At 46.3% G+C, this 26,721-nt stretch overlaps 1 protein-coding gene and 1 long non-coding RNA gene across 4 annotated transcripts in view; one reads left to right on the top strand and one right to left on the bottom strand.

Moving 5' to 3' along the window:
* Positions 1 to 10,231: 10,231 nt before the first annotated feature.
* On the bottom strand, positions 10,232 to 11,220 carry LOC146438729 (uncharacterized). The gene is made up of 3 exons (XR_014852118.1): positions 11,108 to 11,220; positions 10,882 to 11,023; positions 10,232 to 10,362 (listed from the first exon to the last, which is right to left on the bottom strand). It is a non-coding gene; the product is annotated as an uncharacterized LOC146438729 (long non-coding RNA).
* Positions 11,221 to 19,908: 8,688 nt separating this feature from the next.
* The window catches only part of MXD4 (MAX dimerization protein 4), a 38,566-nt gene continuing 31,753 nt past the window's right edge, over positions 19,909 to 26,721 (top strand). The window contains exons 1-2 of one of the 3 annotated variants that reach the window (XM_085059643.1): positions 19,909 to 20,139; positions 20,671 to 20,839. In XM_085059643.1, coding sequence (XP_084915769.1) covers positions 20,076 to 20,139; positions 20,671 to 20,839 — 233 coding nt within the window. In that variant the 5' untranslated portion in view covers positions 19,909 to 20,075. The remainder of the gene's footprint in view (positions 20,140 to 20,670; positions 20,840 to 26,721) is intronic. The other 2 variants (XM_085059645.1, XM_085059644.1) reach the window with 2 other exon arrangements.

Genomic DNA, 26,721 nt, shown 5'->3' with positions numbered 1-26,721 from the left:
GGTGCTTTTTTACCTGCTCGCTTGCCAAGTGGCTGCACTGTGACTCTCTGACAGATCACCCGCTGGAGCAGGGTTGGGCGTAAGGGGCAGCTGTCCCTGCCTGGGAGCTGGGGGCTCACAAAAGGAGGATCCCTGACTTCTCTAGTTGTACTTGGGGGCTACTGGGCACTCAGACATCATGTTGAACATACAAAATTACATCTGTAAGTAGGTTTGCTCTGCATAGGCTAAATAAATAACATCTGTGTTACAAGAACCCCCATGTGATCTTTATCCCATACTACTCCATTACTCCATCAGCTAATCTTGTATTTGCCTTGGAAGCAATACAAAATCCTCAAAGGAATTAATAGCCAGCAACTGCAGATCACCAGAGCAATTTATTTTTTTATTCTTTTCTCCAACAAGCTGGAGAGATACATGTCTTTCTTCTTACTGAAACCTGGATTTGAAAAGCTCTGTGTTGCCTCATCTTCTCATAACCCTGCAGAACAACAGCATTAGCAGTAATGAGCAAAGCACAGCAGCACCTCAGCACAAACTCTGGGACAAGTGGGAAGACCACCTGGGTGTGGTGTTATAAGAAGCAGATAGCAAATGGTACTTTCTTTTAATAACTATTATGATAGAAAGGAAAATTTCAGCACTTCAGGGTTTTCTTTAGGTTTTTGACATATACAAATGATTTCTTGTTCTAAGAAATAAGTGATACCAGAATGTATTCAATAATTCTTAAAATATGGATCTTGGCTATTTGCTTTTCTTTCTGTCTAAGCCTCTCTTAGAGGAGCTTATCTCTGCACAGAACCAGCACAGAAGTCTACGGGGAAAAGGAAAATGGTTTTAGAGGCTGCCAAAAAGTGTGGGAACAAGTCAATGATGACTGAGATAGGTAAAAGGAAATCAGTTTATGAAGCTGTTGTCCTGACAGCTCTATGTTTGAATCCAGCTAAGAACAGGACTTCTTTCAAAAAATACAGCTGCTCTCAGCCTCTGACCCCCAAATGCTAGAGCAGCAGGACTGGGGTAGCAGCTCTGAGCCCTGGAGCCTTGATCCCAGCACCAAACCTGGTGTTCATGGACAAATTACTTTTGATTTGATTTTTCAGCAACGAACATCTTTTGTTTTCAGTAGGACACGTTGCTGTTGAACTCTACAAAATCTGCTCTTAATATCTTGACGTCCTATATGGGAAATACTTCTGAGAGCCATGGGATGTTGTTCAGTTACCATAGCACAGTGCCCAGAAGTTGCCTGGGGTGGAAAGTCCAAGCCAGGCTGCTTTTCACTGCCAACCTGCACACACACCATGGTCACTTCACCCAAACTGGACCATGGAAAGAAACCAACAGCTATTTATGTTTTAAGACAATCCTGATGAGACGTGTCTTGCAATGAGTTACTTAAACCAGGGCAGGCAGAGAATTTTGGAGAGCAGCACAGTGCTCCAACAGAAGCCTGAGGTGTGGAGAGCAATTAGGAAAAAGGCCTTTAAACACCACAGGTGGGTAATAGCTCAACACCTGGGACACAGGGCCAAAGGGTTGGTGTGCAGAGCAGGCAGAGGTCCCAGGTTGTGACTCCCCACATTTAGGTTGTTGAGTTTGGTCAGGCTATGGCTTGGATCTGGAGGTGAGGTCTGGACTGAGGTTTTGACTTGACTAGTCGCTATTCAGAAGAGTTCCCTGAGGCAAATGTCTTATGCTAAGTAACCTCTGTGTCAGGTTTCCAGTGCATCTTCCAGTCTGGATTGGTGTCTGTAAGGAATGTGAAGTATTTAGCAGCACAGTTATTAGCTGCTTCCAGGAGGATGTGCTGCTGGCTTGGCTCCACAAGCTCCCTGGGGATGGGCTGAGCTACTTTGCAGAGTGTTTTAGAGAAAGACTGGACACCCTGGGGCTGCAGAAAGTGCAAGCTGGGGCAAAGTCTTCCACTTCTTCATACAGAAAAGCCAAAATATGAAATTGATGCTAAAGGAAGCAGCTCTTGGAGCCAGTTCTGGGTTCTCAGGAAGCAGGAAAGCCCCTCATGCTCCTGCCCTAGCACATCCTCAGCACTACTTTCTAGTGGGATGCATTTCAACAGTTTTTCAGGCATCAGTGCTTTTTTGTCATCTCCTCATCTCCCACATTGCTACATCTTTGCCTTCTTTCCAGTGTAACCACTGTCTCAGGGAGACTGAGCTGCTGCTCAGTGGGGACTGGAGAAAGGGCCACAGAGACATACAGTTTGTGACAGGTAATTCTGATTTATGCCACTTGGTGCTATCACACAGGGCTTTGAAAACAACGTGTCCCAGTGCAGCCACATGTATTTTGCTGTCTGCTGCTCTGTGAAGCCTGGAACAGCTTAAGGCTTTGTATGGATCCTCCTCTGCCTGGAGCAGAGTATCCTGCTAATGCTAAAAGGCATTTTGACAACGTGTATTCAGTATTCTCCCTGCAGGGGATCTCAGCAGCAAAATTGTCAGAGTCACTGGTCCAGGCTGAGTAGATATGGCTACAGGCTGTGCTGAGGGAGTTTAATTTCCCCACCTTTGGTTTACTGGGTGAGCTGGGGCAGCTGGTTTTCCTTTCAGGTGCTGCCTGGAGCAGAAGCAACACACCTGGGAGTGAAAGGCCTGAGGTGCCACTTGCTGTTGCCTCAGCTTGAAGAGCAGTAGCTCATTGCCTTAGTGAAGAACCAGTCCCAAATAAAGCCCTGGCCTCAGGATGGGGAGCAGGAATCCCAGCGGTGTGACAGATCTGTCACTGATCCCAGAAATGGCCCATGTGGATCCCACCAGGGATGGACATTGCACAGGAAGGGAAATCTCGGAAATGCAGCTCCTGGGAGATTAGAGAATCACCCGAGGCAGCATTTTGAAGATAGCCTGGAAGAGCAAGAATGGTGGGAACTCTGCATGGTCAAGATTATGGGAATGGGGCAAGAGGAGGGGAAAGGATGGGTGTAAGATGACCCAATGCTCCTGCAAGGAGACCCTGAGTGAGGCTTCTGCATTCCCCCACTAGCTGCACACCATGACTGTGAACAGCTGTACCTCAGGGGCAGGGGAGTGCCATGCTGACTCCAGGCACTGCTGTGCTCTTGTGGTGCTGCCCACTCCATGAAGTGGCTTTGGCAAGGCAGCAGATCCCGTGTCCTGAATCCTGACTCTGCCCTCCTGAACATGCTGCACATGATAGGATCCAACCAGGGCACACATTCACTTGTGGGTAGGTGCCAGCTGCAAGGGCAGCCCCAGGCTAGGGGTTCCCTGCTTTAGGGAAGGTCACCATGCTACCTGATTTGTCTCATTCTATGTTTTTGATGGTTTTGCACATATTTCCATTGTGCTGTGCTTTGCTTCTGCAGTCACGTGTAGAAAGCCGTCAGGATACATAAAAACAGGAAAGATCTTTAATCTTAGGGTCATGAGAATGACACTTGACCTAGCAAAGTGACTTGTCCAGTTGCTTTGCTTCTAATATACTTGTTTTCTTTCTTCAGTACTGACAGTGTTTCAAGCCTCTGGACTTCAGCCATGGCTCCTGCTATGAAGTTTTAGACAAGTGATGGGTCAAGGTACGTCTTGTGGGGACTACAGTAAACTAACTAATTATACCATCTCAGAAAAGCTCAGGACTTGCTCTTGATCTCTTTCCATTAATTTCTTCTTTTGTCTTGAAATACATTCAAGAGCCTCTTAAGTAAACCGGTGTGTTTTTGCTCATTGCACAGTTTTCACCAGCTAGTGAATATTAATTACCCTACTGGGTGAAATAATTGGTATAATGCAAATAGGCCCAAATAACAATTGCAAATTAAATGATGCTCTAAGTACTTTACAGTAAACAGAGCAAGAAAAATACATTCATTTTAACACCTGAATTCTTTGTATAAGCAGAAGCAAGAGGCTGAAGACCAGAAGGAATGTTAAAAGTTGCAATGACCCTAAATCCTGGGTCATGCAATTTGAGCTCTGCCATTGGAAAACTGTTGCATGTTGCACATGCTGTACTTCAAAAATGACACTGATGACCCTGCAAGAACACTGAGTGGATTGACTTCCCAAAGCCATATGGTCAAGTCTGTGTTCAAATGTACCACTTCAGAGCACAGCTACAAAGCACAGATGTCACTTATGGAAGTTCCCAAACCTGGGTTGAACTTTGCAGTGGTACCTGTCCTTTACAAATGCTTTCACTATCAGGGGGATCACCCTTGCACAGCTCTCCCCACTTTGGCAGCAGACCAATCCAGCTTGCATTTGGCACAAACAGGGAATGGCCTTGTCCCACCGAAATCCAAAAATGCCAGTTGGCACCATGAGATCACACGGAGCTGTTCTAAAACTGCATTGCAGGCGAGGAGCAGAAACCCCTTGCTTCAAACCCCTGCATTATCAGAAAACTTCTAGAGTTTCTCAGGCATTCATCACAAGCCCACAATCTGTCCAGCTGAGTGAGAGTGCCTTGCAGCAGGATCGGGTTTTATCCGGCACCAGGTACACTGATAACCCTCCCTAATCAGTCGCTGATCTCTGCTCGGTGAAAGCACTGCCCACAGTATTTCTACTGAAGCTATTTTTAAATGACAGTGTGATATTTTGTTTTCTTTTGCTCGTTTGTCAATGAAGAACTGGCTGTGCTGTGCGTCTGCTCTGACAAGAAACTTCCAGTTATTTTTCAGCCTGTTCCAGCTGGGGTGGAGGCAGGGCTGGAGAAAGTGCTGGCTGCAGGCAGGGTGAGGCCTCCAGGGAGCAGTGATTCTGCAGACCTCTGCCTGTTGGGGTCCTCTGTGTGAAAAGCCTTCTAGGTTTCTTCTGACTCTGGTCCTGATGCTGCTTTGGGCTGGCTTTTACAATTCGGGTTATTTTATGTTCAGCTGAGCTGCTACTTGCATGAATGTTGGGGTTTTGTTTTGTTTGGTTTGGGTTTTTCTGTTACTTTAATTGCGCTAGATTTTCAAGGAATTACATTTTTAGGTTTAGGTTCTGAATGGCCTCAGAGCATGAAAATTTAAACACTGAAAATTAAAACCTCTTATGTCCAAATGGTGTCACTGCATGGACAATCCACACTCATCTCATCAAGCAGCTTTCCCAAAGGGAGATGTAACAGGTTCCACCTCTTCATCCAAGCACCTGGACATCACTGCATGTTTCACACATCATTTCTCTCAAAAAGGCATTACAGACTGGCATTAGCCACCTTCCATCCCTGTCAGTTTCTTCTGAATGAAGGAAATACACAATTACTGCTGGAATTTTGCTGATTCCCAAGCCCTCCACCCTTAAGAGCTGCTGGATGACAGTTGTGCCTCAGTTGTATACCAAGATTTTCTAATCCATCAAATTCAGACACAAATGGCTCACAGAAGATAAAACTCTACTGAGAAATACAGGTTGTCCATGTGTGTGGCTATCAGATAAATGCATACCTAATTAAGTCCTGGAAAATTACATTTACTGATTTTAAGTCCTCTGTTTATACTTGGGCCCAACATTTCTGTTTAATCCCAGGATTCATTCCACCACCTTCCCTTACATATAACATGTACAATACTGCCTCCCTACAGAGCTAATCCCACAGACTTCATCAAGATTATTGCTCAGGTAATTCTTTCCCATCTTAGAAATGGTGTTGGATCCAGTCTTGGGAAAGGAGCCAGTTCCTGGGATCAGTCCTCGGAGCAGAACTAGATATTTACTAAAATTTGCTGCCCTGATGCAGCAGATCCAGCAGTTGGGGCAAGAGGGAGAATTGCATCCCTTCTTAACCTGAGCTATGCCAATTCCCACCAGTTAATGAAGCTGGTTTTCACATTGCAGAGTCCAGTAGAACTGGTTTGAAGCCAGCATGCTTTTTTTTTTCCCCATTGAGAATCTGACTGATACTCTAAAATATCTTGAATTTTCTAGTTTGTAATACAAAAGCCATTGGGAAGACCAGATATAGCCTGATTGGTTAGATTTTAAAGATATGTTGGACCTTAATAATTTCTGCTGCTTTTAGTTAAGATCCCTGAGGCAGTAATAACAGAAGCTGTAAAAATATGTCCCTTATTCATCATGGCTTTACGTCAGAAGTTTACTGCTCTAATCATTAACTAGCCTGCTGCATTATCAATGAAAATTGCTTGGTAATATTTATGAAATGTGACCTTTGTTAATTCAATGTTACGAAGTGTTGGATTAATTCTGTTTGCAAGTGGAACAGATTTCCAAATCACTCTGCAATTAGTACAGTTTGATCTAACCAGCCTATCTCTGCATGGGGTAGCCTTCTACTGAAACAGCAGGATGGCTGTCAGAAATGAAATGTATTTTCCGTACGGCTGAAAGTACGGCTGTGACACCTGCTTGCACTACATCATCTTTGGCAAAGGTAAGTGCTGAATGAATATTCACAAGAAGGGAAAACAGTAACCAGACTTAGAAAGATTTTTGTTGTGAGCTATACCTCAATTAACAAAAATAAAAATGTCCATGGCCAAAAATGATTGGTATCACATGCTAGTAAGGGGAAACCAAAGGAAAACAGGACAATGTTAGGCTGAAATGGGCATGATTACCCATTCCATGGTGGATACAGACAAAGGAATTGCAAGTGACAACAGGAAAATTCGGGTGCCCCATGGAGTCAATATGCTTTTCTGCATGATTCTCCCAAGGCCACCATTAGGAGTGGACAGTAAGTCCTTCCCCACCTTAAAAGTCCATATTCCTGATCTACCCAATGCTACCCAGAATTTATGATTCTCATAGTCATACAGGACAACCTGCAGTGCTTCAGAGTATGGGGTGTTTTGGAGGAACCAAGTTTCACTGCATTGAAAAATGTGCCAGAAAAGCGTCACGCAGTGAAACCATGTGGCACAGTTCAGCAGCAGATCAGTAGGAATATGTAATATCTGCAGCATTAATATCATATTTTCTCATTTCCCGAGCTCCACATGGTCAATGTCCATTTTCAATACCGGATAACCAATGTTCACTCCAGCTGGGACTGCCTCATGTGACACACCCCACTGGGAGCAAACTGAGCATCTCCCTGTCCCTGCATTAGTCCCCTGACCTTGTCCGCTAGTGATGTACAAACTTAGAGCTTGGTTAAGCCAAGCTTAAACCAAGTTTAGCCAAGTTAAGCTCTGATGAAATGTCTGTGCAGACATGTAAAATTTACCAGTCTGGCCCTGGGTTTTATTTTCCTCTCGTGTGACAGCTGACTGTGCTTTCCTTTGCAGGAAACAAACATCCTCTTGATTAAAGCAGAGGCTGGAGAGCCACAGACACACCCACTCTCATGTTCTGCTCCAAGTGTAGAAACAGAAAGGGAGGTTGGGGCAGATTTGGGACAGGACAGGCAGCACATCCTCATCCAGAACAAGGTGGTGCAGCTTCCCTGCAGACAGCACAGCTCTGCCAGACCAAGAGTCCTGCTCAGGAGGAAGGTGCTCAGGTCCTCACAAGAGTCATGCCTTTCAAACTGCTGTTTTAACACATTTTTTCCTATATATGAGCTGGTAATTGTATTAACCTACAGGACCTGAGTAGTTTGATGTCAAGGCAGCAGCACAGGCTGCAGAAAGTTCTGCTCATGCCCTGCTTCAGTCAGTTGATGGTTCATGATTTGGTCCTAAAATTCAAAGCTGTCTGCAAGCCTGGCCAGCAGTGCCTGATGAACCTGCCCTCTCCCTGTGTCCTTGACAATGTGCTGGAGAACAGAAGAGCTGCTAAGGAAACAAATGTGAGTCGTTGCCTGTGAATGACATGGGTTTCTTGGCATCTGGCTGACAATTGTGGCACTCATTCCCAGAACTCACCAGAATCAGGGAATCCTTCCTCCACGTCACTCTGCTGCTCCCAAAGGAAAAAGAAAAAAATACAGATATTTGAACAAGGAAATAGCAAGCAAGAAGCTAGAGACCTGTACAGACCTGGTTCATTTCTTTGGATGCCTTTCTCATTTCCCAAAATTGTTACCAAATGCTGGAAAATTTGGAAAGGGTTAAATCATGTGCTGTCAACCAACTGGCAAGAAGGAGGAGATTTGAGAGTGAACATGTGAAACCAGGGAGAAGGGGAACAAGCAGCTGTACTGATGGGATGAGCTCAGCCTCTCCAGGTGTCCCAGGAACACAAACACGTGACAGCCATGGTGAAGGCAATAGGACAGCCAGTGACTGTGGCACTCAGAAGTGGAGGAGTAACAGCACAGGCATAGCTGCTCTCTGGCTTCTTGCTGGGGCTCCATTGCATGCACTCATTGCAGTTGCATGTGCCCACACTGGTGCAGAATGGATGAAGTCCTGGTTATCCCACAGCTTTGAGGCAGGCACAGATCCAGGGAAAGAGGGAGGCTGGGAGAGAAGAAGCAGTCTGGCCAAAAACATGTCTAGAAATCCCTAGGGTCTCACTGGAGAGCAGTGCTAGAGCCAGGTTCCTCCCCACTGAGCTGAGCAAGTTCCTCTCTGCAGCAATCAACGCAATGTTTTCTCTTCTCAGAATTATGGATTGCTCCATCAGACAAAAGATTTTCCTCCTACTGGGTCCTTCCTCAAAGATGGGGCTCTCTCTACCATCCACTGCTGTTCTCTTTCAGCAAACACATGTAAGAGTGGGTGTGCTGTGAGCACACCCCACATCTTCGTAATGTCTACGACATCCCAGTGTGAAATCCCCATGTGGTTTCAGGTCTTCTCTTTGTCTGTTTTTTTCCAACCACTTCAGCATTTTTGAGCTTTTGAAAGTTTAGTTTTTAGTTCTGAAGTTTTTTTGCATAATTAGGAAATTGGAAGCTGTGGTTTATCTACTTGTTTCCTGTGAAACACAAAGGCCTGAGAGACTGGGGGAGTGTGTGGGTTGGGTGGGGTGTGTAGATAAGGCTCCTAGAGAATGCAAGGGTGAGTGTGCAATATGAGGAGGTGAGTGAGCAGTTTGAGGGTAAATGAGAAGTATGAGGAGAGATTTTCAGTCAGGCCCACTGGTGTAAAGTGAGGACTGCAGACACATTTGTCTGTGGAAGTGGACTTGTCTGTGGAATTGACTTCTGGGAAGTACCCCTCACTTCTAAGTGATCTACTGCAGTTTATTGTCACTGTAGCTCTCAGGCTGCAGTGCAGTGGCCATGGGAGTCTTTCCTTCTTGCCGAGGGGTACTGCAGTGCTGGCCAAGCACCTTCTCCTCCTCACCAACATTAGTGACATTTTCTGCTGCGCAAATTCTTTCCCACTTTGCAATGTTTGCCACAGAAGGTTTTTTCTGGCTAGGAGGTTCTTTGAACAATTTGACAAGGAAGGGGCACAGTCTGTGAGGGATGGTGTGTCCATGAAGGTGAAGGCAGCACTGATGGACTGTTTGGTGCTTCCCATCCAAGCTGCTCTTTCCCATCCAGACTCAGCCCTGCCATGGCCTGGGACTGCTGGGCTGGGAGAATAGCTCAGGGGGAGCGGGAGGAAGGCATGTTGTGATTCAGCAGCGCTCATTTTTACCACCAGCTTTCCATCTGCCAGAACAAGGAAAAGTTCCCGTATGAAAATGTTCTCAGTGGAATATATCATAAAACATAATAGATATTTCAAGATGTAAACAGTAGCTCTTTTCCTCTAGAAAAAAAAAAAAGGCAATTACAGCCTTTGTGTGTTGTGTAGCTGTTTACTAACATGTAACATAACTCTGGGGATCAAAAGTAGGGGGAAGAAACTGGATTAAAGGAAATGTGTTTTTTTTTTAACTGAAAGTGTTCTCCATAAAACTATTATGCTGAGAGGATGACTAATGTAACCAGTGTGTGTTTTGAAGCGTGTCATGAACACTTTTTATGCTTTCTGAACACACAAAGAGAAACCCCAGGAGAGAATTAATTTACAAATCTGATTAAGCATAGTGCCTGAGTGGCAAAAAGCATCATACAATAAATAGTAGACTCCACAGGTAAGCAAAGCTTTAAAAAATAAAGCAAACATACTCTCCAAAGAGCCCAGATGTGTACATTTTGGATAGTTTAATGTGTTTGTTTAGATGGCAAAGGTAGGGACAATGAAAACAGTGGTCTCACTGAGGTAATAGTACTGACCCCCTTTCACACTGCCTGTCTAGTGTAAAGCATGTATCTGAATTTGGGAAGCAAAGGCAAGGATGCAAACAGAAGAATGAGTTCTAAGATAAGGATTTTCTATCTAATGTCAAAAAAGACTTACAGTTACCTTTTGTGTGGGTGGTGTCAGCCTTTGCTCATGCACAGAGGTTTGTGTCAGTGTTTCAGAACTCGGCAGTACAATTGCTCAGCAATCAGAGGTTACCTCTCTTGAGGGACTTTCTGAGTTCCCAGGAGTTTGGGTGTTAATTCCAATATCTTGTAGCTGTAGATCACGGGTGTCTGCAAATTCCAGACAGATGGTTATTAGAGGTTAAAGCTCTAAGTCTCATCAGTGCACCTCTGAATATTACACCTATCCTTTTATATAGAAGAATATACTACTAGTGATCTTCTCACTTCCTGGGATAAGTAACAATATACTTAACATTTTTAAAAACTACTCAACATTTCTTTCAAAAACAGAGGTGACAGAGTGACTTGGCATGAGTTAGACTTTGCCACGTGAGGGAGTGAGTGGTGAAATGCCCTGTCCCAACACTGTGTCAGTTGTCTGGTACAGGTCCTACGTTCCACCATCCTTAGCACATCTGAAAGGGAGAAAAAAGTAAAAATCCATCCCTGTGCTACCCTGGTCCCAGTGAACAGGGGGACCATTTCATGGCAAAAGCCCTGAATTGGATGCAAGATATCCAAGTTGCTACAGGTATCTCATTCCTGTAGTAATGAGATCCAGGGATTTTTCTGTGTTTCTGCTTCCCTCTGCACAGGGAAAGTTTATTCATAACAACTTTCTCATACCTTTGTCTGTTTTCTCTGTGTTGGCTGTAAGATCTTCACATTAAGCAAAGCTCTCTCACTGTGTGTAGATCATCTAGAGCAGTCTCCTGTAGATACCAAGAGACCAGAAACAATGAAGAAGAGGTGAAGAGCTGCCAATGTTCTGAGAAGGTAGAAAAAGGAGAATCCATTAAGTAATGCCCTGAAACTTCTTTTCTGTGGGCTGATAAAACACACACTGACTTACACAATGCAGGCACTGTCAGTGAAGCAGGAAGTCATGTCCCTGGTATTGAGACTCTGTGCTGTGACTGCAGGGAGCCCAACACCTTGGACGGGGCTCAGGCAGGGAATCTGTGTCACACGAAAGGAGAGGAATGGGAACAGCGTGAAACCATCGGCAACAAAGGAAGGTGAACAAAAACAGGACAGAAGGGATCAGAGACACAGAGCCAAGTACAAGGCAAAAAAAAAAATAGACCTGTGGAAAGCTGGAGGAAAAACAAATAAATGAAGTAAGTTGGTTTCTCCAGCCTGCCCCCCAGTTTCTTCCACCTTCTAGCACCTTGTTACTGAAATTTTAATGCTAATACCAACACAAAGGATATGGGACCCTACATGACACTGAAGGGTAAACATCTGCTTGAGGTGAAATCATAGAATCATAGAATATCCTGAGATGGGAGGGACTCACAAGGATCATCAAAGTCCAGCTCCTGGGCCTGCACAGGACACCCCAAGAATCATACCATGGGCCTGAGAGCATTGTCCAAATGTTTCCTGAGCTCTGTCAGGCGTGCTGCTGTGACCACTGCCCTGAGGAGCCTGGAACAGTGCCCAACCACCCTCTGGGTGAAGAACCTTTCCCTAATATCCAAACTAAACCTCCCTGACATGATTTCAGGCCAATCCCTCAGTCCTGTGACTGTCAGCACAGAGCAGAGATCAGTGTCTGCCCCTCCTCTTCCCCTCATGAAGCTGTAACTACAATGAGATCTCTCCTCAGTCTCCTCCAGGCTGAACAGACCAAGTGCCCTCAGCAGCTCCTCACACAGCTTCCCCTCAAGGCCTTCACCAGCTTTGTTGCCCTCCTTTGGACACTCTTGTAGCTTTATATCCTGCTTATATTGTGGCACTCACACTGCCCCCAGCACTCGAGGTGAGGATGGCTCAGCCCAGAGCACAGCAGGACAATCCCCTCCCTTGCCTGGCTGGCCATGCTGTGCCTGATGTCCCCAGGTCAGGGATGTCCCTCCTGGCTCCAGGGCACTGCTGGCTCATATGAATGTTTGCATTTTGCATATATCACATCTAGCAGACACAGTGCTGTATGGGTCCCATATGGCTGGCTCATAATCACTACATGCTAAAACATCTTAGATTCTGGTTCACAAACAGACATTGCAGTTTAAATTACTTTTTTTTTTTTTTTTGCATGCAAGATTGCTTTCAGCAGGTTGTGCCTTTTGTCGAGGCCATTCCTTTCCCCACCATGATGTCAAAGAAGTTTTTTTGGGAAGTAAAGTGAAGATCTGCCCTTTGCTGAGACTCAGTGCCTCATGCAATGCCTCAAACCCAACACTCAGCATGAAGGTTTAGCTGAGAATTATTACAGGGAAGCTGCACATAGGATCAGTTGGCCAGACCTATGCAGCCTCCCACCTGTGATTCCTGAAGAAAGTAATCACTAGATCAGTCCTAGCCACACAGCTATAGCTGGAGTCTGACAACATTTAGATACTCATTACCATGACTGATTTCTCATTATCTAATTAATTGCAGATAACACATTCTCATATTTTCTGCTTTGCCATGTGCCAAAACCAGCAAATGGCCCATCACCACAAACTGATGGCACTGAATTTGTCTTTGTCCTGTACCTTGCATTTTCCCCCCAAATTGGTGCAAAACTCCAGCCAGGCATTGGCAACAATGGCAACAGGAAGTCTCTGTGTGCTCCATTCTCTGCCTGAGGCTGGAGCCAAGCTGGAGGTGCCAAAGGCTCCCCAGGTATCCCAGCCCCATGTGTTGCTGTCCTCACCCACAGAATGTTTTGCTGGTATCTGACCTCCTTGTTGCAATTTAAATGCATTGCTTCTTCCTCTCTTGGATGCTGAAAGCGGATGATTTCCTGCTTGCAGTAGCTTTTTTCGTTGCATAAGGAAGGGAGCCTGTTACAGTCATTCCACTTCACTCTTCACTTGGTTTCCGTACTCATACCCATAAAAGAGTGGGAAATTGTCCTTGTTTTAGGTGGAATAAGAGACTATAAAACAGTGTGAAATCAAGCCCATAATTTTTTATTCTAAACCATACGTTAGAGATACAGTTCCTACAGAGTGCTCATCTAACATTCAGTTTCATTTCTCCATAGGAATAATTAGCTGGCAGTGAGAAAAATCATTTAATTAGGCCCACAACTGATTAGAAGCTGGTGCATAGCCTATTGAAATAAAGGAGAAGATACAAATTGATTTCAACATGTTTTGGGTCAGCCCCAAACTTCCAAAGCAAATAGAGAGATAAGACAGCATCTGCTGAGTATTCACCTGCCAAGTCTTTGTGCTGATCTCTAATTTTAGGTCCTGCAGGCAAGTGTCCAGGTTATTTACCACCTGGGCTGCTTTGATCTTTTTTCAAACGTGTGTATTGATGGACGAGCTCTCTTATCTCTACCACAATAATGCTGGTCCAACTATACCACCAGCATGATGCTCAGGATCAATACTGATTCCTCCATCATTCAGCTGAACAGCATTTTATTTGCCTAATTGTTAATATCTATTAAATGCCTGAACTGGAAAACCTTGACTAAGCAGTCTAAAATGTGTGAGTTGGACACATTATAGAAATGCAGAGTATTATCATTACTGAACAATATGGGATGTGCCTGCAATCTTCCCATCACAGATTCCCTTGGTTCCATCACAGCTGATACAAAGGATAGAATCCTATGGCTGGCAGCAGATTTGCATGAGCCACATTAGGTATTATTTTTTCCCTACTGGGAACAGAACAATTTGCATACATAATTGCTGCAGGCCTATTAATATGTTACAGATATCTGTCCTCTGATAAAACCTGTTCTCCCATATAGGTATGCACACACTTGGTTCCTGCAGAATGGGTTTGTGGAAAGACATCGCAGGTACAGCTTTAATTTCCTTCTCATTTCATTATCTGATTCACCCAGATTACAACTCAGTAGATTTTGCTTGTCCAAGCACCCAGGTGAGAAATCTCCATGCTTAAATTTGTAAATATTACTTTTTTCTTTCTTGCTTCCTCCTCTCTAATGAATGTTCTATAAATTAAAGGCTGCTAACTACTTTGTTGGTCTCCATAGGACACATGAACTCATTCTTCTCTATCTGGATGGATTTTCACACCAAAGATCAATACAAATTCACTGGAGCTTCTTCCTATAAATTCAGAAGACATGATTGACAGATACACAGGACACAGGTACCTTGGATAAGAAAATGTTGGTTTTTACATTCAGAGGATAGATGTAATTGAGACTGTGTTACCACTGTCTGATTTTATTCATAAAACTCACAGCTGCCTCTCTCCTTAAGTGGACATTCTGTTTGCAAAGGCAGGCTGGTTTCAGCTCTGTTTGGTAGCACATATGCACAACCCTGCTCTGTTTCTCTCTGTCCTGGACTGCAGCAGGATGCTAAGCATCAAGGCAGCTTAGAAGATGATCACAGTGAGGTAGGATATTCTCTTACTGCTATATGATGTGCTTGTGTCAAAGTAACCCAACAAGAAGGCCTGATTTTATTAACCAAAGGAGAAATATTCAATTTACCAGCTCATTCAAGCAGTGACCTCAGGCAGATGCCCATGCCCCCCAGAAGCACTCTAACAAAGTGGGTCAGAGCCATGATTTCTTCAAAGCCTCTTTGCTCTGCACCAGTCTATATATTTTGTGGAAGCTTAATGCAATACAAGTGTACACAAGGCCCCTTGTGGAAGATTAGTGCAATACAAGGCCTTTTTCCTACACCACCAAGGGAATGTAGTAAGGCCATGAGATGCCTGAAACTCAGATCTGAAATAACATAACAAATCTTTACCTCTGCAGTATGTCATAATGCCAATAATGCCATCCTGCCAACTCTTCCCCTGCCTTTGCTGAGTGGTACTGGCCAGCTGTTTTGCCCCTGTCCCATTTCTCTTTTGTCTTTTAAAACGAAAGCATTGACACCACCACCACCTTCTCTAAAGCACTTGCAGCGTGGCAGCGTCAGTGGGGATTTTTGGGATGACGCTATTTAAAGTTGCCAGGCACGGTTTAGGCCGAGCAGGATGATGGAGTAAATCAGCGTCTCTCAAGCTTTTCAATCCATGCCTCACTTCAATCAGTTAAGAATAATTTCATGCCTGATCACAGGGATGGCTGCAGGGCCTGGCGTCAGGGCACTGCACGTCTCGCTGCTCGGGGAGCGCTGGCGGAGAGGGACATGAGAGGTCCCTGCAGCCAAACTCTCAAGGACGCTAAGATACAAATGTTGTCTTTCATAGAAACAGCAATTAACAAGAAAAAAAGATATTACAAGGGACTGACATTTAGTTTGAAGTACTTTTTCTTTTTAGATTTGGCTTTCAAGCATGTGTGTACCACAGCATTACGTAAGCCCATGCTAAATCCCAAGGAAAATCAGGAAAAATTCAATTGCCTTGGGAAAGCCAGTGATTCAAACACTGCAGCAAACAACTGGTCAAGGCCAGGCAGCAAGCTGGGCTAGTGAGCTTCACACAGAGGGCCCACCAAATGCATGGAAGCCACTCACATTCACAGGAATCCACAGTATACATACTATTTGTTGTTCTGTTCCTTGAACCAAGCTCCTCTCTAAGCCAACGCCTGGGTGCAGCTCAAGAAGTATGACAGATTGAGGACCAACCCAGAAAGCTCATGGGGTGAGATTGCACAGACATGACTCCTCCACAGGATATAGTCCCTCAACACTGCAGCAGCAACTCATTAACCCCAACACCCCACACATCTTCATGTCACGTAACCTCAGCTTTAAGGTCTGAAAGCAGCTCTCTGGTGGGTTGCCACCCATCTTCATGCACTTAGAACTTACAGAAAGAACCCCAAACTGAAAGCAAACCACACATAAAATAAAGTGATGACTACAAGCCACATGTGCACCAATAGCAGCTCAGATACAGGGCCAAGCAGATGCAGTGGCATCTGCCACTTGAGATCAGGGATGGAGAACTGCTTTACTTGGCAGAATGAAGAGAATCAGGGTGTCTCAAACTGGGCTTGGGCACTGACAAAATTGTTACTTTTGGAACTTCCTTCTGTTCAGCTTTCAGGTGCTTTGGTTTCTGCATCCAGGAAACAGAGTTCACAATCTGAATCACAGCAGGTAAGATGAGAAATTGAATGGAATTTGAGATACTGAGTCAGGGAGATGAAACTTGTCAGTGCCAGCCCTGAGTGAAGATCCCCTCCTATGTGGACAGACAAGTTAGTCTTTGCTAATTACTCAAACCTTGCAACACCCAAGAAAACAGAGGGATGGAGTCCAAGGCACAATGAAGGGCTTATCTCTGGACACAGGGCTATGATGTAGCATGGAGTTTGAAAAGATAAAAGAAATAAACATGCAATATATACAATGAGCCAAATTTGAAAAGTAGGGTAGGCCTAATTATTTCTTTAAGGCCACACATGGGAAATAGTGAATGAAGTTGCTTGAATTACTGATCATCAGCTTCAGATCTCTGCCCTCACCCCAGCTTGCAGCAGTCTGCAGTTCTGAAGTCACTGATCTCTCATGCCAAGCCATGCCACAGGATGGATTTTGGAAAAGAAAGGCAGTGTAACATATAAAATTGTAAATACTACCATTCCAGTCATCAAGTGTAGTCAGCAAAGAAACTGCAAAACAGTTCAGGTTTTTGGGTGTGGCTGCTGATGGCTCTCCTGCTTCTAAATATAAAGTTTTTCAAACTTCACCATGAAGTGACAGCTACCCCTTATCACTGGAGGCCAGCTGTTTCTTTAGCACTCAGCTGTTCCTGCTGCTTGCTGGTAGAAATGGAAGAAAGCTATTTAGAGACACAAATCTGCAAAGCCTTCGAGCACACATCTATCTTAGAGCCCGTCCTTCAGTTCTTAAAGTAATTTGGTTGATCTTCTTTCACACCCGTTTTACACCTCTGCACCCACGCTGACACCACCAAAGCTAGTCCTGGTTCCCTGACACAAATAAAATCAGATCCAGAACGACTCCTTCTAGGTATTTTGAAAGCTTTCATGGTGTCTCCTCAGAAGGACTCAGTTGAATTCACCCCTAGGAGAAATAATCTTGATTAAACTTCTCAGCACTCTCTAACATGCTGCTGCACAGTATTGCTCCTTCAATGCAATTACAGGTAAATGTGTATCAGTGGTTGTTGGGTGTGAGCCAGCCCTGTCCTCCTCAAATGTGTGTGGATTTACCCTGGATTTCATCAGCAGGGGCACTGTGAGTGTGTGGGTTTACACACACGCTTACAGTTCCAGCAGGCTAACACAGTTTATGACTCCTGAGGCCAAGAGCCACCACGATCAGAGATCAGCTGCCTTTTCTGACTGCACTGGCCCCTGTTTTGCACAACTCCTGCACATGTCCAGCTGGCTTCAGTGGTTCCTCCCTTGCCCTTCCATGCAGGGAAGTGTGGAAGCAAAAGGGCCTAGAAAGTGCTAATATCAATGTGAAATTGTGCTCCATCACCTTAAAACAACTGTCTTCAAAATACTTCTGTCCACATTTGAAAACATAGAGAACAATGTTTTTTGCCTCGGGGGGGGTTAGAGGTGCTGGGTTTGGGTCCCAGGGAGTGCAGGGGAGGCTGCAGGCAATTTCAGCCCAGCAGTTGGATCAGCCCAAGCTTCAAGGAGTGTCTGGTGAGGGCAGTGCTTCGTGGGGTGCTCAGCTTGGGCCATGCACCCTCCTGAAGAATTATCTTGTGCAGGGTTTGTTTATATCCCTGTGTTTCCAGAGTTTTTGTCCAAGTAAAATTGTGTGCTCACAGTGTGGTGGGGCAGAGCTTAAGACATTCAGAGCCTCAGTAAATCCATACCTGAATCCTGGACTTACACACTAGCATTTACATAGCTAGCACCTTCAGCTTCTTTTTTGGATGTATGACTGGTTCCACACCACGTGTACAGAGCAGTTCAAGATACATTTAAACCTGTATACAAATAAATATAGGTATTCTGAAGATCTGAGGTACTGTTGTGGATGCAGTAGAGAACAACAGTGCCTTATCTGTACATCTTTGCATCTTCCCCACTGAGTGCCCTATGCATGTGGTCAGGCAAAGGGAACCTTCTTTCCTGTGGACAAAGCAGACCTGTGCATATATGGCTTCATGCAGTTTCGTAACAGAAAGCATTGTCAAATAGTGTCTAAACTCACTTCCAGTCAACAGCAAAACTGTCATAAGTTTCAATGGGTTTACAGTAAAAACTGTAGTCTCACCCACATGCAGCAGGATTTCAACAGTTCAAGCAGCAAGTGGAAAATGTTACAGCAATATTTTTTTTCACCTTTGCAATGTATGCACCAAATTCCCTTCTGCCTTCTAATTCACAGAGTCAGACTTTTCCCAAACAGATACAAAATTCTCTTAAATTACAATCACAATACTGCTTTCTTCACTGCCTTGTATTTTCTCTCATCCCTGGTGCCTGGACCAAATGGCAGTAACATGTGATCTGTGTTCCAGCAATGTTCAAGAGCCACATTACACTTGTGCATCTGGGGCAACAAGATACAGACTAATACAACATCAGGTGTAATGTATATGTGGCTTTACCACAATGCTGCAAAAACAGTAAAGCATAATCCTTGTTTTAATCTGAATCGCTGTTATCCTCTCAGAAGGAAACTCTGCCTGACATCTTTTTCCAAGGAATAAACAGTCAGGATGACGTTCTGCATTCATCCTATATGCTGGATAGCTCTTACTTAAACAGTCCAATTAAAACCAGTGGGACCAAATAGTGTGCCTAAGTGCAGTCCTGCAGTAGGACTGATTACAGGCTTCAGCACTTTTGGCCTGAAGATGTACCAGTGTGTGACGACAGCACAGCTTAAAATACGCCTATTTTAAAACTACTTGCTCGCGTTAAAACCAACCAGTTTTAGGCAACAGCTGTGCAGCAGCTATCCGAGATAAGGATGCCGAGCTAGCAGCGCACATAGGATGGTGTGGCCAGGCAAGGTGCTGAGCTCTTCCTGCTCAGGCTATTCTGGTACTCGGCTTCTGCGGATCCAGATGACGAGCGGCAGCTGAATGTGCTGGCGAGGGCTGGCAGGCTGGCAGGAGCTCTGGCTGCATTTCGGAGAGCTTTCCACTGTTTCTCTTTTTCAGCAGGTTAGGCTATTGTGTGGAGTTTAGTAACTCCCTCACACCGCTGCGCGTGTTTTTACTGCGCCGCCGTCCTCCTCTCCCGCCTGAGCACCGCAAGGGGTCACGACTGCACGTGCCAGGCACATTTGCACAACCTCTGCGGCGTCCCGTTTGCATGGTCTGTGTCGCTCCCATTCATTTACTGGCACCCTGTCCCTCACGGCCCTGCGCCGCCACCTTGTCCCCTTTTCCCGTTTCCCTCCCGCCTCCCCCGAGCCCGCTCGGCGCGTCCCACACGGCGCGTGCGAGGGGGCGGGGCCTACAGAGACCACGCCCCTCCGCCTACCGCTTCCTCACAGCAACGCCGCGTCCCCTTCCGCCCATTGGCTGCCCGGCCTCGCTCCCCGCCTCCCGCCGCGCGGCACGCGCCTCCCTCCCCATTGGCCCCTTCTCCACTCTCATTTGCATGACGCCCCGCGCACCAATGGACGGCCGCTGCCTACTTAACATGCAAGGAAGTGGCCAATCAGCGGGCGCGGGGGCCGGGCCACCACGTGCTGTTGCTAAGCTTCGGCTTCTAAATTGTTACTACACGGGCGGCCAATGGGCGCGGGCGGCGGGGATCTGTCAACATCCCCTGCCCCGCTGGTCGGGGCGGGCTCTGGCCGCTGATTGGCCTGTTTGCCGCTGCCCGTCCCGCCCCGCGCCCGTTCTTGGCTCGCGATTGGCTGCGCGGGCTGTCCGTCCGCGGTGTGTCAAATGTAGGTTGAGCGAGGTGCCTTAAAACCGGGGGCTCGGGAGTCCCCGCGCGTGAACTCGGCGCGGGGGGCTCGGGACGGGCAGCCATGGAATTGAACTCCCTGTTAATCCTCCTGGAAGCGGCCGAGTACTTGGAGCGAAGAGACCGAGGTACAGGGCGCAGGCGGGCAGTCGGTCAGGCACCCGCAGGCTCTCCCAGCCGCTCTCGGCCTTTGTTGTGCGGCGGCCGGGCCGGGGCAGCGGCCCCGAGCCCGCACCTGCCCGGGGGGGACCCGGGCTGCGCCAGCGGCACCGCGCTGGGGGAGCTCCGCTGCTCGGATCTTGGCCTTTTTGTTAATCTCGAACCCCCCAAACGAGCCAGGAGGGGGTTGTTCGTGCCGGCCGGGATGGGGCCGGTGCGTGTGGCAGCGCTCAGGATCCTCTCGCCGCTCCGTGTGTGGCAGTCGGTGATTGTATGGCAGCTCCCCTCCCCCAGCGCAGCGTGACAAGGGTTTGCATGATCCGCCTCGTTTTTAATGTGCACTCCAATAATCCTCCTAATTTCGACACTTCGGTGTCGGTTTTTTTTTTCTTTTTTTCCCTTTGGCTTACCGAGTTACGTTTTTTTGTCTCGCTTCTTTAAGAGATGCCAGAATAAAATCCAAACAAATCAACCGGAAAAAATTCTGTTCTTTACCCTAGCGTTCCTGCAAAGGAGGAAAAAATTGCATGGAAAAAATATATTGCCACTAATGCTGACTTTGTCCCTAGAAGCAGAACATGGCTATGCATCAGTGTTACCCTTCGATAGTGACTATTCCAGAAAGAAAACAAAGGCAGGCACCATGGCCAGAAAATCCCAGAATAACAGGTAATAGACGCACCGCTTTTTCAGAATGAATCGTCAGCTTTTCCAATGTGTCTAGCTTATGTGCAGTGCATACATTTATGAAAAATAATAACTAATCCAGTGTCTCAGTTTTCCCCATCCCGGTAGTCGCCATTTTTCCCCTGGATGGGCTTGGCTCTGTTTTGATCTCTCATATAAACACTGCCACGCGTACACCATCTCCTTAGTACTCACTGCACTTCTGAACCATCCGCCCTCATCGCTCCTTTCGCTCCGCGCTCGCCGACAGCGGCTTTTGCTGCAGACCTTAACACCATAATCGCCACCCAGATTTCTCCTTGCATGGCACTTAATTTCCCCCCCGGCATTTATTTATAAACCACAGGCAGCGAGCCGGCCGCCTCCCCCATGGCAGCCCGGGCAGATGCAGCCTCCGGTTGCGGCGGCGCTGGGCTGCGGGGCGGGCAGCGTGTGCGGGGCGGCGGGGGAACACTCCAGCCCTGCAGCCCGTCCGGGAGCTGCGGGGTGAGAAGGTGCCGAGGCGAGCTTGACCTCCCCGCGGGTTGTGCTGCAGCGCCGGCTCGCCAGCCCTTCCGCCCGGCCGGCCGGCGCACGCAGCTCGCCGGGCTGCGCGGCTGGGCTGTTGTTTATCCGGCTGTCGCCCATCCGCCGCTCCGCTCGCCGGTTTTGTTGTTCCCCGCAGCGCTACCTGCGCTGCGATGGCACGAGCCGAGCGCTGCTGTGCGCAGGCTCTGCAGCTTTGTTTGCCGCTCGGGCAGCGGCTGTGTACGTGCGGCAGGCTGGCTGTCTTACGGGGACGCTGCCGGCCCCTGCCCGGGAGCAGACCCAGCCCCGGGCTCTGCCTGCCCTGCTCTGCTCTTCCAGGGCTGCTCCGGAGAGCACCGGGACCGTGCCCTGCTGGGCCTGCTCCGTCCCGGGGCAGCGATGCTCTCCCCAGCGCAGGCTCAGCTCTGCATGGTCATGCTGGATGGTGGCTCCTGTGGAATAGCCTAAAATGAACTTGGCTTGCACGTGACTTGTTTTCCAAAGGAGCAGGGAGTCTCGGCAGGCCCGCTCTCGCTGCTCCGGCGGGCATCCTGCGCGGCAGGCTCGGATGGGGCTGGGGAGCTGCCGGGCGCATGGCCAGGGGCTGCTCGTGGGGCTCCGGAGGTGCAAACCGAAATCAAAAGCTGACGAACTCCCTCCTTGAGCGAAAACACGAGCTGCTGAGCGCCCTGGTGGTGCCTGCTCTGGCCGAGCGATGTGTCTGGAAGATAACTGAGGGGGAGCAAATTGTGCCCCCATGCCCCTGCTCCGAGCAAGGCAACCATTTTGGGGGCTGTTAATTGCAGTACTCCTACTTTCTTTTTTTTTTTTCTTTTTTTTTTTTTTTTTTTTTTTAGTTTTAGTTGAATTCTTTGTCTCATCATGGAGCATGAGAAGACAATCAGTTCATTTTAAAAGAGAAAACCATCAGGAGTGGGAGGAGTGTCTTGTGTCCTGAGACACTTTGCTCCTTAAAATTATTAATTCTTTTCATATAAAGTATGCTCCCAGCCTTTAAAAAAATTCAAAACATATTTCATAGGATTTCTAGCTGTAAGTTGCTCCTTGAATTGTACAGACTTCTTGTCTGTCTCTTGCATTCAAGAAATCTGTGTTACTTACAGAGCTATTATTCCATCGTTTCCGTTCTTAGCGCTCTTGTCATCTGCTACAAAATAGTTATTTGTCTGAATTGTAAGCTGCTTTCAGGAGTTTTTAGGAGAGGATTTGTAATCTATCAAATACAGCAGAATTAAAAGATTTCTGGTTACAGATTTGCTGGTGTTATTAAAGTTGAGGCACACACATCCACTTGCAGTTACCTTCCTGCTTTTTTTCTGCCTGCAGATTTATATTTATTTACCTGTTTCATGTTTTGCACTGGTTCTCGCTCCGTAGCAGTGGCAACCTTCAAAAATACCACCCTGCAGTGTGCAATGTGTACATTTACTTACACTTTCTTTTCTTCTAGCTGCAGTGATTAGATGAAGGATGGGTCATCTGTGCTACAGGACAGGACAATGCTTGTCAGGGAATGGTTTCCAGTATGGTCACTGCCAGGACACTGGCTGGCTTGGTTCAGCACGGATACTGGACTTGCTGACCAGTGTGGGAAGCAGAGGCACATTGCTTTAATGCAGCTCCCTGTTCCTTCAGGGACAGAGGGGCAGCAGCAGGGCCCTGTTGGCATCTCTGCACTGTCCTTATGAGCTCTGTATCTGCGTCCAGCAGTCACTGCTCATGTTTGCCTGCACGCTTAGATTTGCAGGGGAGAAATTACCCCACGTTTGGACATGCAGTGGAAAATATATGAGGTACACCAGCATCACTGTTTTATTATTATTAGGAGATTAGAGGCTGTAGGGACTGAGCCCCAAACTAGAGTGAATTTTTGGTAACACAGTTAATTCTTCCTAAGCAACTCAAAGATGAACAGAGGGAGATGACTGGCCAAAGTTCAGAGGGCCTGGAGTGGTCGTGGGTGATGTGAACCACCAGGCAAAGTATTTGTCCATATTGTTCCACTTTAACCATTTTCCAGGCACACTGGCTTTGGAGCATCAGATGCAGGGAGGCATCTGATTGCATACAGAGGATTGCATACATGTCTGAAATTCATGCTTTATTATTTCACTGTTTTTCTGGATTAAAAATACATACTTAAGGTTGGAGGAGTAGGAAAGGAGCAGCTAACTGCACATTTCAAATCTGCAGGGGCATTGTTGTTTTCATTATCTATTTTTGTATCCTGCTGCTTGCAGCATCTGATCAGATTAAAAAGTGAGAGATGTATATATGCACATATGTATTCTTTTTCATGCTTTATGAGGTATCCACGTATAAAAGCATGAAAAACATCTCCTTATTCTTGGAAAATCAGAAGAGAGGGGAGGAGGAGAAAAACTGTCAGATGTGAGGAAGGCTGGTATGCTGCACTCTTCTTTGTTCTGTGTTTTCCCCCCATGTGCCTGCCTGTGGGGGAAGAGCACACCCCGTGTAGCACAGGTGTGCTGGCCAGGCGCCGCGGGCTGGGCGACAGGCAGGGATGGATTCCAGCTGCCCTGGGCTTCAGCAAGGGCACTGATGGACCCCTACTTCTTCTGCCGAGGTGCTGGTGATGCTCATGTCAGAAATCACAGGGTGAGACCTCTGTCCCTTGTGGATGGCTGGCGAGGCCCAGACCTGCAGGAGAAGGGGCAGGAGGCTGCCTGCCCTTCAGACAGGATGCTCGGGTCTGGACTAAAAGCTTGCTGGTCTCTTGACTGCAATTGAGTGAGAAGTAATTTTGGCAGGTTTTGATTCATGCAGGGAAAAATACCAGCAGAATTACATTTAATCAACCAAAATCTATAAGCTTTCTGTCCACTGTAGCAATTTAACATTTTTGCTTTGTCCACTGTTAGCTTTGAATCAAAATTGAAAGTGGTTGTTAGCAGTTTGTTGGTAAACAATATTCTCGGTGTTATTGGTAGCAATCAGACTCAGTTTTTAGCCATTTCTTTTTCACTTGCATATTAAAATGTCTTGATGTTATGTGTTTTCTTCTCAGTTTCCTGTGATGTGCCCTTTCCCATGTCACACAAACCAAACTGCTTTGTTTTCTTTCTGGTTTGCTGTTCGTACCATGTCCTCAGCTGAAATTCAGACTTGTTTCCCCCAGTATTTTTGACCAAAATCCTCTGGCAAATGAAGCTGGATTTTTGTTTTGTGAAGAGGACAGGAGATTAGAGAAAGCCACAATATTATCTTTTGCAGGGAGGTAAACCTAGGTCACATCTTCTTGTTACAATAATACTTATCAGGTACTTGACTGTCATATAATAAACGTCTCCGCAGAGCAGTGGCTGCATGTAGTTCCTAAAGCAGTGCCATGCAGTCTAATAATTCTTGTTAAGGTGTACTTAGAATTAAAAAAAGCATAAAACAAACAGCTGGATTTATTGCTGTTGTACCTTGGAAATGTTAATAGCAAATATTCAAAAGTCAGGCTTGGTTTTTGCTCCAAGGAAACGGATAGGTGGCACGTGTGCGATGTGCCGAGGAGGAATGCGACACAAATCTGAAATTTGGTGACGTTTTCTCACAAGGCAAGGCACTCTGGCAGAGGAACATGCAATCCTGCAGATAACTGGGCTTTCTTCTGCCCCGGCTGCAATGACACTCACTAGGTGTTGGGTGCCTTGAGCTGTGTGTGGGTTTGAGGTGTGTGTCTGCCCATGCACGGGGGAGCTCATGCAGCTGCTTTGCCATGAAAGGGTGAGAAATAAGGTAAAATGAAAACCAAAATCTTAGTGTTAGATGCCAGTCTACTGAGGTCACAGTTAAATTTACTTTCAGAGAAAGGAATTGGATGTCGGTGGTGCAGTGTGTTTGGCCTGTTAATTTAGGAGCTGGTTTATTGAGGGAGAGGGAGTAAAATAAATGCCAGTTTATAAATATATCTTCTGTGTCTATTAATTAATTAATATTTTTTCTCATATGTTATATAAATAGACATGTACTTTGTGCTGTGTTCTGGCAAAGGGTTATATGTAGAAAAAGATGAAAGCAGCATTTGGATTTTCAAACAAAAACAGAGCCTAATGTCCGAATTCCTCTGTTGATGTTGGCTCATGGTGAGGGTGAACCTGTGGCCTGCAGAGTGAGCCCCTTGCTCTCTGCAGATGTTTTTCTGTGCCCACACTAAGCAGCTTAGGGATCTGAGCCTGATTTTTATTTTATTTTTCCTTAACTTTTTTTTTTTTTTTTTTTTTTGTGAGAAGCCAAGAATAAAAAACTGCAAAGCAGACTGTGCAGACATAGCTTCTCTGATTTTTCACCTGGATTTCTGAATTTGGTAGATCTTTCTGGGTTTGTCTTCCTAAAGCTAGGACAGCAGTTGATAACCAAACCACATTTGCTTTTAAAATAATGCATTTTAGTCCCAATATAACAGGTTTCACTAACTGGCCCGTCACCCCTGAGGAACTGCGGTAGGTCTGCAATATTTGGGAGCTGCACTGCTTGTGCAGTTGAGAAAAACAAATTGCCACCGTATTAGAAGCACGTTCAGACCTGGCCACTGCAAACATGTGGCAGCACCAACTTGAATGTGATCCCAGAGCCAGAACTCTGCATCAAGGCTGTGCCAGTGTGCCTGGTTCCCAGATCCCAGCTGAATCTGCAGAGCCGGTCAAATTTTGCTATGAGGAGAATGCAAAATTAATTTTTAGTGGATTAATTCCATACAGGCTGTTTCTCTGACAGACTGTAAGCAATGTGTCCAGTTTTAAACAAGTGGAAAAAAACCAACAACCCAGGAGCAGTGAATGCTAGGCAGGATGTGTGCTTATGTTCAGGTTTATTTGAGCTTTGCATGGTGAACTGTAGTATTTTCAGTTGCATCCCACGGCAGGTTAGATATGTGGACAGGGAATTTCCTGGAAGCGAATTTGGATGCTTTCAATGAAAAGCTGCACAGCTGTTGCATTCACACAAGACTGTAGGTGTAAGCTTTGTGCTTTTACACACCTGCACTTTTGGGAGTGGGAACTGGATGCACACACTTAATGTGTAGCACCTTGTAAAGGCTCTTGTTCTGTTTGTTCTTACTCTTTTGGCCTGGACAAAAGGTGAAGTGCTGGCAGTGTAGTTCACATGGCCCTCATGACCTTAGGTGGAGTTGCATCCTGCACATGGGTTGTATAACAGCCTGGCAGCCCTGCCTGCACCAAATCCCTGGCACTGCTAAGGTGCTGCCACTGTTTCAAGCACTTGGTTAACTACCCTGCTTTGCTCCCTATATAGTGCTTTAAAATGCGTTGGCAACTGGTAGTGTATTGGTGAGTCATGGTCTAGACCTGCTCCCATTAACACAG

This window comes from Lichenostomus cassidix, chromosome 4, assembly GCF_008360975.1.
Source record: "Lichenostomus cassidix isolate B80296 chromosome 4, HeHo_3.0, whole genome shotgun sequence".
Taxonomy (NCBI): domain Eukaryota; kingdom Metazoa; phylum Chordata; class Aves; order Passeriformes; family Meliphagidae; genus Lichenostomus; species Lichenostomus cassidix.
The sequence above is the reverse complement of the archived record's forward strand: the minus strand, read 5'-3'. Positions and strand labels throughout refer to the sequence as shown.